The sequence below is a fragment of the Papilio xuthus genome, unplaced genomic scaffold (assembly GCF_000836235.2).
Source record: "Papilio xuthus unplaced genomic scaffold, Pxut_1.1 DF825355.1, whole genome shotgun sequence".
Classification (NCBI taxonomy): Eukaryota; Metazoa; Arthropoda; class Insecta; order Lepidoptera; family Papilionidae; genus Papilio; species Papilio xuthus.
The window spans coordinates 834,024-846,316 of record NW_013533294.1 but is presented as its reverse complement, the minus strand read 5'-3'; the positions used below and the strand labels follow the sequence as shown (position 1 = coordinate 846,316).

The 12,293-nt window shown below is 33.8% G+C and overlaps 3 protein-coding genes across 3 annotated transcripts; 2 read left to right on the top strand and 1 right to left on the bottom strand.

Annotated features, from left to right (window-relative positions):
- Positions 1 to 995: 995 nt before the first annotated feature.
- LOC106125994 (uncharacterized) lies at positions 996 to 2,865 on the bottom strand. Its single transcript, XM_013323410.1, has 2 exons — positions 2,345 to 2,865; positions 996 to 1,697 (listed from the first exon to the last, which is right to left on the bottom strand). Exons 1-2 carry the CDS (start codon positions 2,787 to 2,789, stop codon positions 1,078 to 1,080), a joined length of 1,065 nt encoding a protein of 354 aa, XP_013178864.1. The 5' UTR covers positions 2,790 to 2,865; the 3' UTR covers positions 996 to 1,077.
- A 211-nt stretch (positions 2,866 to 3,076) lies between these two features.
- Positions 3,077 to 5,528, top strand: LOC106125982 (uncharacterized). Its single transcript, XM_013323396.1, has 2 exons — positions 3,077 to 3,362; positions 4,088 to 5,528. Exons 1-2 carry the CDS (start codon positions 3,188 to 3,190, stop codon positions 5,236 to 5,238), a joined length of 1,326 nt encoding a protein of 441 aa, XP_013178850.1. The 5' UTR covers positions 3,077 to 3,187; the 3' UTR covers positions 5,239 to 5,528.
- Positions 5,529 to 9,829: 4,301 nt separating this feature from the next.
- On the top strand, positions 9,830 to 11,959 carry LOC106125989 (uncharacterized). The gene is made up of 4 exons (XM_013323403.1): positions 9,830 to 10,089; positions 10,402 to 10,582; positions 11,073 to 11,273; positions 11,477 to 11,959. Exons 1-4 carry the CDS (start codon positions 9,906 to 9,908, stop codon positions 11,646 to 11,648), a joined length of 738 nt encoding a protein of 245 aa, XP_013178857.1. The 5' UTR covers positions 9,830 to 9,905; the 3' UTR covers positions 11,649 to 11,959.
- Positions 11,960 to 12,293: the final 334 nt, after the last annotated feature.

Genomic DNA, 12,293 nt, shown 5'->3' with positions numbered 1-12,293 from the left:
TCTTTTAGTGGATTTCGATCATTGTACTAAATTTGTATGTATGGATGGACATACAACAATATTAAACGGTTTGAATATAGACCAGTGATGTTTCCAGATGGATACTTTTTGATTTTCTTGCGAAAAAACTCCGCAATTAAATACATACTTGACTTTATCTTTCCTTTAGAATTAAGTATTATTACCAGTCTCAAGTTGAGTTTAACTTAGTTGCTTAAATTGCAACTTTAAAGTATCTTGTTAATTATTTTCTTTCCAAAATATAATTGTCAATCATAGATCCATAACCTAAAAGTGTCAGTTTGACGTCTAATCGAGATTTTACGAATTTCATTTACCCCCAATAAAAGGTTTCGATTTTCTGATTTTAGGTTTTGAATCTATGGTTATATTATTATATTTATTTATGTTTAAGTTAATTTTCCATTAAAATTTATGTTGATTGAATGCCTTTGTTTTTTTTTATATCATAAGATGGCAAACGAGCGAGCGGTCACCTGAAATCGCTGAAATAGCGAAGTGACCGTTGCCCATAGACATACGCAATTGCATATGCGTTGCCTTTAATCGACGGAGGAGAGGATGCACAGAAAGAAAATATTTTCCCTTTTCATGCATCCTCTCATCCGGAAAGTCCACTTCCACTTCCCATTCTTTCCTTATAAGAAAAAGGATGGGAAGGGAAAGAGGACTAAATTAGGCCTCCGAGACGCACACTCATCAGACTGCACGCGGAATTGTTTCCACTTGACGCCTGTCTTCTGTGTGGTCGTGGTATTTCACCGGGCGAGGACAATTCGTGTGAACATGTTAAAGTGGGCTCTACCACTGTAAAAATCATGATGCATCCGCCATCAGCGCTAAAATGCCGAAATTCAAATGGGCACAAGAAACTAAGTCTTATAGCCTGTACATTTATGAAGGTCAGTGTTTGACATATTTTGAAAATATCTTCCTATACTTTTAAATAATGCTGGTTGACAAATTAAAAAGTATTTAAAAACTTATTTTTTAATTCAAAAAAAGAAAAAAACTTCATTAAACTAAATCACACTACACAATAAATTTGACGATACATCATTTACGTCTTATCCTAATTCTACCAGTGTATCTCTCATCTTTGAACCTCTCATAAATAAGTTCAGGAGAAACAGGCCTTTTTAAATGTTGCAACGCCTTCAATAAATCCTTCTCCATAATACTTTTCTCATGTTCCGAATATTTAGAAAACGCCGTCAGAGTAGTGTCGACCCAGGCCTCATAATACGGTTGCGTTTGACTCGTCAAACAAGATGGCTCCCATTTGACAACTTCAGTTGGCGGGAATTCGTTAATGACACATTTGGCAGGTGACGCAGAAAATCTCTTCCTTCGACGCAGACCTTTCGTAGTCGTTGGTGTTTTGCTTTTATTATTCTTCATTTTTATATTAGATATATTTTTCATTTTATTATCTTTATTCTCAGTTTTTTTAGCTGATTTTAATCGTTGATCTTTAAAAGTTACAGTTTTCGGTGATAATGTTTTAGGGGTGGATTTTGTTGTGTCTTTTATTATCGGTTTAATCGGTTCCGATATTTCTTCATCAGTTATTTGTGTGACCGAATCATCGAGAGGTAAATATGGTATAGTGATAATTTCCTTTATTTTAGGCTTCTTTTCATCACTCACCTTTGATTTTTCCGTTCCAATTCGATCTAAAAATAAGACATTTAAATAAACTTAGGTTTTTACTGAACACAATCTATCATCATCTATATCATCAGCTATACGTCCCCACCGAGGGGCTCGGAGCCTACCCTAAATTAAGGGTGATTAGGCCATAGTCAACCACACTGGCCAAGTGCTGGTTGACTTCACACATATCTTAGAATTTCTTCTCAGATATGTGCAGGTTGTATCACGATGTATTCCTTCACCGTAAAAACGTTTGATAAATGTACATATTTAAATCGAAAAACACATCGGTACATGGCGGGATTCGAACCCAGGACCTGCAGATTGCAAGTCAAGTGCTTGATCCCTGAGCCACCGACGCTCACACAATCTATAATGGCATTTAATTACAAACCTACAAGACGAAAAATGTAACCTCTTTTATGACACTAAAGAAAGATTTAACTCTTTTCGTCATCATCCTAAGGCTTTGCTAGGTTCATCGTAGAAAACTAATGTTTCTAAACCCTAAGTGAGACTATGTGATAGTGAATGCTGGTCCAGTGCATGACTTGACACATATCTTTGACTTTCTCAGATATGTGCAGCATCACGATGTTTTCCTTCACCGTAAAGTCGGTTAAATGCTTTTTGTCGTATGTAAAGTCCATTTACTTTAATGACATACCATTTTTTACTAATGTTTTTTGAATCTGTGGTTCCTTTTCCAAGACTTTCTTGTCTTCGACCACCTTTTCCTTGTTTTCCGTTTTTATATTTGTTAATTTTAATTTACTATCGTTGGATACATCTTTGTTAGGAATAATTTTATTTGATCCGTTTATTTTTCTAAACGAATTATTTCTATATGATATTGTTTCTGTTTTAATACATTTAGCATTAGCTTCAGTTGCTCTGTTCACTTTGGAAGAATCATATTTGAATTTAGCATCGACTTTTGTATTTTTAGCATCACCCCTGTCATGTAAGATTCTTGGTATTCGTAGGTTCGTCGACTCGAATCTATTATTCCTATTTATCTTTCTTAAAACGATTTCTACGTCTCTAGGTTTATTTTTATCATCAAACCTTTTCTCTGTATATTCCTGTGTTTTTAAGTTTTTCTTATACATTTTTACTTTAGAATTTTCAAGTTTTTTCACTATAGAATTTTTTTTGAATCGATATTATGAAATGACACTTGACAGTTTTAGGTCATCGAGATGCAAATTCCAAGGAGGTTTAAAATATAAAGTTTTTGCCATAAAAAAGAATAAAAAATATACAACCATTTATTTACTTATTGTTTTAAGTTAAAAGAATTTAAATATTATTTAATAATAAACCTTATCCAAGAATTTATTTTAGAACTAAATAAAAAAACATTAAACGATATAAAAGCCTCAAGGCGTCAAACTTTTTCGTACCAACTGTCAAATCAAAAAAATATAAAATGGTGTCAACATGCAAAAAATCTAACTAAATTTGTTGAAAATACAATAAAACCGACATGAAATAATCACAACACAAAATGGAATCCAAGAATAGAAGCGGTGCCGTAAAATCAAAACGATCCAAACGAAGATTCTTAACGAAATCTGACAACTATATGAATTCGAACGAAACAAACAAAAGCGTCGATAAATACACTTTGAAGACACGTGGACCGTACGTCGTTCGTAATCCGCCAAAATTAAACACGGACGGTAATTATTATTTCCAAATAAGTTTCAGTAAATTTATTTATAGTCGTATTTTGACAGTTTCCCACTCACGGTCATTTTTGCAAATGGCGAAATAACCGCTGCCCATAGACATTAGCAATTGCAGATGCATTGCCTATGAGACGCACAGAAGGCACTTATACCCTCCCATCCTTAGAAGGGAAAGAGGACTAAAATTAAGTATCCGGAACACACGGAACGATGGATGCGTTTTATAGGACATACAACAGTGGTAGAGCTCGCTTTAACATCTTCGCATGAATTGTCCCGGCTCGCCAGGTGAAATACCATGACCACACAGAAGACACGCGTCAGGTGGAAGCTATTCATTGTACAGTCTGATGAGTGTGCGTCCTGGAGGCCTAATTTAGTCCTCTTTCCCTTCCCACCCTTTTTCTTATAAGGAAAGGATGGGAAGTGGAAGCAGTCTTTCCGGATGAGAGGATGCATGGAAAGGGAAAATATTTTTTTTGTGTGCATCCTCTCCGTCGATTGAAGGTGGGTGACGCATATGCAATTACGTATGTCTATGGGCATCAGTCGCTTCGCTGTTTCAGTGATTTCAGGTGGCCGCTTGCTCGTTTGCCATCTTATGATATAAAAGAAAATCCAATAGCCTAATATGTGTGTTTTCAAATAGCACAAATTTAGAACTTAGTTAAGAGTTAATGGATAATTAACAATCGTTCTATTGTAATCTTTCATAGACAATCTCGATGATGGACCGACACCAAAGAATCGTACAGAGAAAAAAGAAAATCAAAGAAAATTCTCATCTACCGTCATAACAACATCTTTATTAGGAAATCGTAAATTCATAACACACGAAGTTGTTAAAACTAAACGTAAAAATAGGAATAATAAAACAGAACAGAATGATAATAGTACAAACGATGTGAATAATTCGAAAGACTTAAAAGTTAAAGCTAAATCTAAATCGTCTTATAAAAAAAGCAATAAAGATGATGATATAATTTACGTTCTTCCATCTAGAAATTATAATTATGAAAGTATTACTAATACAATATCAATGATAAGCAAACAAGATAATCCAAGCAATATTTGTAATAAAGAGATACATCAAACATGCAGTGGCTTTGATAGAATTGCTGACGAAGTTCTAGAAGGTTGGATAAAAAGAAAAGAAAAAATTAAAAGTTCTGAACAAGCTATTATAAGTAAAGAGAAACCTAATGAAGTATTTAACCTTTGTGTTGATTTTATAGATCCAAATAACGATGAAAATATACATGAAATACCATCAACAAGTAAAACAGAAAGAACATTTATAAAATCACAAAAATCTATATCAAGGAATACATTACAAAATAACTACGATATCGATTTGACGGATAATAATATATCAAACAAATTTTACATAATAGAAGATGAATCGAAACCGAGACTTAAAAAACCTAAAACCCTTGTTAAAAATAACCTAAAAACACAATCTTTTATACATTCCAAACAGACGAGAACAAATAAAAAACATAACTATAAAGATATTAAAAGAAACAGTAAGAAAGAATTTATAAGTTTAATTAAAAAAGAATTGCAGTTACCTATATACGAGGAGCCACGTAATATGTTTGAAGCTTTAAAAACATTAGCGAGGCATAGAAATAAAGACAATCATATATCATTTGTTGACGGCATCGCTTCTAAAACAAGGAACGCAGAATGTGACTATGACAATCCAAAATTAATTAAATCCTTCAAAAAATTCATACCAAAAAGTAAAATAATAAGTTATCCAAGACCACAACGTAAAGCAAACCAAAGTAAAATTCCATCTCCACTTGAAGTGAAACACTTTCACAAGACAACTGTTAATAAACTACAAGTTATAACCATATAAGGAAAATTAAAAAAAAACATTAATTTCACTCATACATATAATCTGACGTCTGTCAGATTATGTTATTTTGGACCGAAAAATTCCATTCAAAAAGCTGACAGCTTTTTAAAAGACAATATGATGGGTAAAACAAAGCGCATTCGCTATGGAATCGCTTTGTAGCGAATGGACTTTGTCTATGGATGATAAATATGTTTGCATATAAGTTTTTCGTCTATGGAAATTCTTAGATTCTTAAAATATAGCACTTTACCATTAAATTTAAATAAAACAACAATTTAAAAAGCTTTTTTTATTGAACAAAATTACAGCCTATTTCATCACAACGCAAATAATATTAGTTTAATAATTAAAAATAATGTGGGTAGTAAGAAAAAAGTTTTATCAGTGCACTTTGAATTTAAGAGCTATAAGTGCACCTTAGTAAAGAATTTCCATAATCTATACCAGTGGTTCCCCAACTTATTTTGTCTACTGCCCACTTTGAGAATAAATATTTTTTTAGCGCCCCCATATTTTCACATATTTACAAACCACTATAACTTCAAATAAAATAATTAATTATTGTAACCTATATATGTATATTAACGGAGAATTCTAAACAAAACTTTTACTATAACTCGCAACTTGAGACCTGCAGCCCACAAGGGGACGTTATCGCTTTAAGAAAGACTGCTCTATACTGATACCACATTTTTTCAAACATTGGCTTTGTAAACAAGTGTAATTTTTTGTTACTACCCACATTCCTTATGTAATAGATTCAATAAATACTTTAAGAATAAAATGTTTTACATTTTAAAATTAAACTTGGGTACATCACCAAGCAAATTTAACAATCTATACTATAATAATATTGCAATTAAGTTTTGTTTAAAACAAATCAATGGTTCACATCAGAAAAAAGCTAAATTATATTAAGTCTAATCAAGAATATGACAAATCTCAACAGTGGTAGAGCCCGCTTTAACATCTTCGCACGAATTGTCCCGGCTCGCCCGGTGAAATACCACGACCACACAGAAGACAGGCGTTAAGTGGAAGCAATTCCGCGTTTCGTCTGATGTGTGTGCGTCCCGGAGGCCTAATTTAGTCCTCTTTCCCTTCCCATCCTTTTCCTTATAAGGAAAGGATGGGAAGTGGAAGTGGACTTTCCGGATGAGAGGATGCATGTGAAGGGAAAATATTTTCTTTCTGTGCATCCTCTCCTCCGTCGATTAAAGGTAGGCAACGCATATGCAATTGCGTATGTCTATGGGCAACGGTCACTTCGCTATTTCAGCGATTTCACGTGGCCGCCCGGTCGTTTGCCACCTTATGATATAAAAAAAAATCTTAGCCTGACCTTTAAAGTGACCTGAAAAGTAACATATGTAACTTTTTCCATAAATGTCGAGATTTATTATATTCCTGATTAAACTATACAGTAATCTAATATAAAATTTTCTATCTATAAATAAAAACAGAGTTTTTGATGACAACTCAACTGACAACGGGGTTTTTATGTAAGTTTTTTATATGTTGGTGTGTTAAGACATTAAAGTCCTTTGGCGCGAATGGCGCGCTTTCATTACAAAGTCAACTGTCAGTAATTAGTGAGGGGACATAAACGTTGACATTTTTATAAAGCTAGTGTTGTGCCTGTACACTGGCACAGTATCGAATTTTCTTCCTAACAAACTGTAAACTAAAGGACTGAAACAAAGAGTGCGGTGTCCTTTGAGTGTCAGGGAGTCATATAGTGTTTTGTGCAGATATTTTATAAGTAAAAATCTATTTTTACACAAATACAGCAAAAAACAGCTTAATATAACTAGATTTCCTATCGATTACGTAAAATTCATAAATAATTTTGTAAAAACCAACCTTATTTCAATGATATATGGTATAGTTTCCCTTAAACTTTTACATCTAACGAAGGTGAGCAAGAGGCTTTTAATATGGCAGTGATAGCACAATAAGTATTTTATTATTTCCTAGTGGGTGTATTTGTCAGTTTACAATCTCACTTGGTATATTATAAACTGATAGAATACTATAGAATCATTATCAAAATTGATTCCAGTCGCAGCCAAACCCTTTACGTACATAATGTCGCCATTTACTCTTCCATACGCATATCATCTGTCACACAATACTGACTATGGTCTTCCTCTACTTTTGATTCTGGTCTTCAAAATGTACTATTAGAAGATATGTGTAAATCAGCTCTGAACAGCTGCAGAATGCAGATAGATCAGCTCACTAAACATCCCCACTGAGGATCTCCCGAGCCTATAAGTAAGAGTATATGATAGTGAATACTGGCCCAGTGCAAGACTTCACACATATCTTTGACTTTGTCAGATATATGCATCACAATAATTTCCTTCACCGTACCAACATAGGATAAATGTACATATGAATACATGCCGGTATTCAAACACAAGATCTGCAGAATGCAAGTCCCCCTGAGTCATTGACACTCATTGCAGGTACAAAATGAGCTAATCCATAAGCAGGTTCACAGATCTGCACACATATAAACCGTGAGTTGCAGCTCATTTTATTTGAATAACAAACTGTTAACTTGCGAGATTAAAAACCGATTAAATTTACAATTTATTATACAGATCTCGCTGTAATTTGTCATAGATGTAGAACATGGTCTGGCGGACACATAGGCTAATAAGTTTATTTTAATTCCATGTGGAGCCACAGGCGATAGCTAGTATAGACATGAATAATAATCAAAGGAATAAGATTGTTGTTACAAAGTTATTGGAAGACAGATGAAAGTATTGTATGAAAGAGGATATACTAGAGAAGAGACAGAATTCTGATATGACTTATAGAGCTGTATGGAAGAGTAGTATACTTTGGTGGCTAAGTAAACACAAGAGCAGGGTAATGACTTTTCTTACCTTTATTTTAATTACAATTTAATTCTTGAATCCTTAACGTTTTCGTCTTTGGTATATCGTTGTACGGTAGCATCGCCACTGAGGCTGTTCTCTTGAAGCTATGTGTGAAATTCAACACTGCTATCTTCTTCGGCATAGCTACAATCACTGTATGCCCATCCTCACATTCACAAACATCTATCTGGATTATAGGACAATAAGTTAACACGGGACAATCCGATCTATCCATAAAATTAAACTGCCTCACTGGTTCCGAATCATATATGTCAAATAAACCATCAAAATATGGAGAATAGTATATACGTAGAACACCCCAATTGGATCCAACGAATACAACATCACCATATACATGGACCTTTATTATATCTCTTAACGGTCCATTGGGTAGTTTTAAATTAAGTACATACATCCAATGATTATAAATCCTCCAATCGAGTGTCTCCAAAAAGTTATATTCCGCTAATTGGTTTAATAAATTAGTTTCTGATGTTATCGTACATTTGTGGGTTATATTTCCTTCATTATAAGATAGTATACTCCGTTGAAAAGTTAAAATATGTAGTTTATTACGGCAGAAGCTTAACGACATTATTCCATCATCGGAATGCCCTAATCTTACATTTGAGAGATTCTCCAACTGACATACGTATATATCATCAGCTAATGTTACAAAATATATCACTTCATCAACAAGTAAGAAGCTTTTGACATTGTCAAATGTTATATTTGTTTCAAAACGTGGATTTTGGATTACCTTTCTGATTATAAATAATTGGAGGTTATAGTTCAAAATTACGATGGTATCATCATTCTCCAAATAACGTAAATATGTTCCAGTTATTGCTCCACGTTTGGCTTTTTCTAAAGTCTCTAATTCGTAGTACACAATAGCACTTTGTGTATGGACGCCGATAATACCATCTTTCAGAATAATGACATTCGAAATTTCATTATTTAAATCAGAAGCTGATGCGAATTCATCATATTCTTCACGGGCAATGGCCAACTTTGACCATAAAGATAAAGATCTGTAAATATTATACCAAAGCATCCCAGGTCTGGATTTATAACGAGCGATTTTGTATACGTTAGAAAAATCTTTTCTGCAGTGTTCACGCCATAAACCTTCGCTTCTAATCAAACTATCGGCTATTTGTTTCAATCTTATAGACACTTGACGGCATTTGATTAAGTCCTTTACAGGTAAATATGTAAAAATGTAAAGTATTATCTCGGTAGGTAGAGAACAGAGATAGTTTTCATCGGACATTTTGCAGAAAATGTACAACTGTGTCACTTTAACAGTCAGATAGTTGTTAAATATTAAGCTTAATACATCGCGTTTATCTTTTCTCATAAACTAAGCTAAAAATCATTACAATCGGATTCTTTTATTATACACTTTGTTGACATTTTTATGCCAATGACATATGACGAAATTTAAAAATGTTACTGTCACATTCTACCTTTGTCAAAAACACAGGTCACAGAAATGATACCAAAATTAGTTGAGTGCAACATAATAAAAAGAAATGATATTTAAATTTAATGATATTGCGATTATTGAAAATACTGAAAATTATATAAATAAGTTTTTGGATATTTTATTGTAATTGAAAAAGATGTTTCTCTTGTCAAAGTGCCTTTGTAAATTTTCATCATATTGACATTGACATTTGACAAAAAATAACGGTCGAAAATTTCGATTCTAAAATAGCATTAAAATAAATATTCTCTAAAACGATCAATGGTTTGTTAATAAAAATGAATGGATTTGCAACGTTAAAGGAAATCAGCGATACTTTTAAGGAACAATTAAATACTGCATCTACAGAGTTATTTACAGTGACCGGCAATCATTGTTATGAAGATGGCATCGCAAAGAAAATAAAAGATATAAATTTAGCTACTTCGAAATTAAGATTATTAAAGGCAAAACCATTAGCTTGTAAGTATTACAACTCAAACATGAGTTATTTATACATATTAGAGTAGTAATTGATTTCGTTAAAATAATTTTAAAATTAGTTTAGTATTTTTCGTATAAACTGTACGAACTTTTAATCTTATATTATAAATGCGATAGATTAGATGGTTGGGTGTTTGTTTGAACGTATCACCACAATGGCACAGCGGATTTTGATGAAATTTCGCACACATAGAAAACATAGGCTACTTATTATGTTTTTTTAATTACACGCGAACGACAATTAGTACTTCGTAATAATAGAATAATCATGGGCCTTATTTATTTTTTAAGCTTCTCAAGAAATCATTGAGAATGGAGATAAGGATAACATTATCAAGAACTACGAAGAGACTGCAGTAACTTTGCTTATTGAAAAACAAGTTATAAAATCTGTGACTCAAACAAATGCTGTAAAAAGTTTATTAATTTCACCTGACCAAAGTCTCGATCAAGAAATGTTAGAAAGAAAATGGTATGTATCTTCATATACACACAACAGCTTAACAGTGGTATAGCCCGCTTTAACATCTTCGCACGAATTGGCCCGGCTCGCCCGGTGAAATACCACGACCACACAGAAGACTGGCGTCAAGTGGAATCAATTCCAACTACAGTCTGATGAGTGTGCGTCCTGGAGGCCTAATTTAGTCCTCTTTCTCTTCCCACCGTTTTTCTTTAAAGGAAACAATGGGAAGTGGAAGTGACTTTCCTTTTGTGCATCCTTTCCTCCGTCGATTAAAGACAGGCAACATATATGCAATTGCATATGTCTATGGGAAACGGTCACTTCGCTATTTCAGCGATTTCAGGAGGCCGTTCACTCGTTTGCCACCTTATGAAATAAAAAAAACTAATCCAGCTCTATTAAAAACCGGAAAATGCCGGATTATTGGAATGTTCGGATTACCGAAGCCCACAGACCTCCATTTGTGTACTCAAAATTAAAAAACTTATTTTTACAGGAAAATCAAAGAAGTATTAACAAGATTTGCACAATTAGAAACAGAAGATATGCAATTACAAACAGTTTTAAAAGAAAAACAGGATAATCTTGATACATTAAGAACGGAGTGGATTACGGAAATTGCAACTTTGAAAGAAATGAAGAGAACCATAGATGGAAGAGGTGATAGAGATATAACAATGGATGGACCTGCATATCAGTAAGTTATTTTATATTTTATGGATGTTTGTTAGAAGGTATCTCCGGAAAGCATGGATCTTGCTGAAGTTTGGCATAGATGTAGATCATGGTCTGGAAGAACACATAGCCCACTTATTAGTTTATTAGTTTCATGCTGACGGAGTTGCATACGGCAGCTAGTCAAACATATAAGCAATTTATAAAGACTCATTTTTTTTACAGGAAACTTCGTATGTTAATCGAAAAAATGGAACTAATGCGTTGGATGATATCAAAGCTGGTGACTGCAAGAACTGGAAACTACGACTGGCTTGCTGACCCTGACAGAAGGTTTAAAGCACTAGAATTGTCTAGACAAGAAATATCATTGGATGAATTTATTAGTGAAAATTGATATTTTATACTGGCCGATTATTGTGGTGTTTACCTTAATTTTATAAGAAAAATCTAAGAATAGTTATGGGCCAGTGTATTTTTATAAGACAGTTTTAGTATGTTTGAAGTTATTAACTCATATATCTGTCCTTATTAGAACCATTGAACGAAGTGCGCCCTACTGTCCTAAGTTCGCTCAAATACGTACAGATTATCCATCAATTATGATATTTTCTATCACTGTACGAATTAAGGCAAATAATCTTTTTTTTTTATATCATAAGGTGGCAAACGAGCAAGCGGTCACCTCATCGCTGAAATAGCGAAGTGACCGTTGCCCATAGACATACGCAATTGCATATGCGTTGCCTACCTTTAATCGACGGAGGAGAGGATGCACAGAAAGAAAATATTTTCCCCTTCCATGCAACATCTCATCCGGAAAGTCCGCTTCCACTTCCATCCTTTCCTTATAAGAAGGGTGGGAAGGGAAAGAGGACTAAATTAGGCCTCCGGGACGCACACTCATCAGACTGTAGTTGGAATTGCTTCCACTTCACGCCTGTCTTCTGTGTGGTCGTGGTATTACACCGGGCGAGCCGGGCTGATTCGTGCGAAGATGTTAAAGCGGGCTCTACCACTGTTAAATCTACATTATGAGATT

What these genes read in the sequence shown, in the direction of transcription:
- LOC106125994 (XM_013323410.1), bottom strand. Translation starts at nt 2,789, where the DNA reads ATGTATAAGAAAAACTTAAAAACACAGGAATATACAGAGAAAAGGTTT. An exon ending in AAAAACATTAGTAAAAAATG is followed by an intron (nt 1,698 to 2,344) that starts GTATGTCATTAA and finishes TCTTATTTTTAG; the next exon opens with ATCGAATTGGAACGGAAAAA.
- LOC106125982 (XM_013323396.1), top strand. Translation starts at nt 3,188, where the DNA reads ATGGAATCCAAGAATAGAAGCGGTGCCGTAAAATCAAAACGATCCAAA. An exon ending in GCCAAAATTAAACACGGACG is followed by an intron (nt 3,363 to 4,087) that starts GTAATTATTATT and finishes AATCTTTCATAG; the next exon opens with ACAATCTCGATGATGGACCG.
- LOC106125989 (XM_013323403.1), top strand. Translation starts at nt 9,906, where the DNA reads ATGAATGGATTTGCAACGTTAAAGGAAATCAGCGATACTTTTAAGGAA. An exon ending in AAAGGCAAAACCATTAGCTT is followed by an intron (nt 10,090 to 10,401) that starts GTAAGTATTACA and finishes TTATTTTTTAAG; the next exon opens with CTTCTCAAGAAATCATTGAG. An exon ending in GAAATGTTAGAAAGAAAATG is followed by an intron (nt 10,583 to 11,072) that starts GTATGTATCTTC and finishes TTATTTTTACAG; the next exon opens with GAAAATCAAAGAAGTATTAA.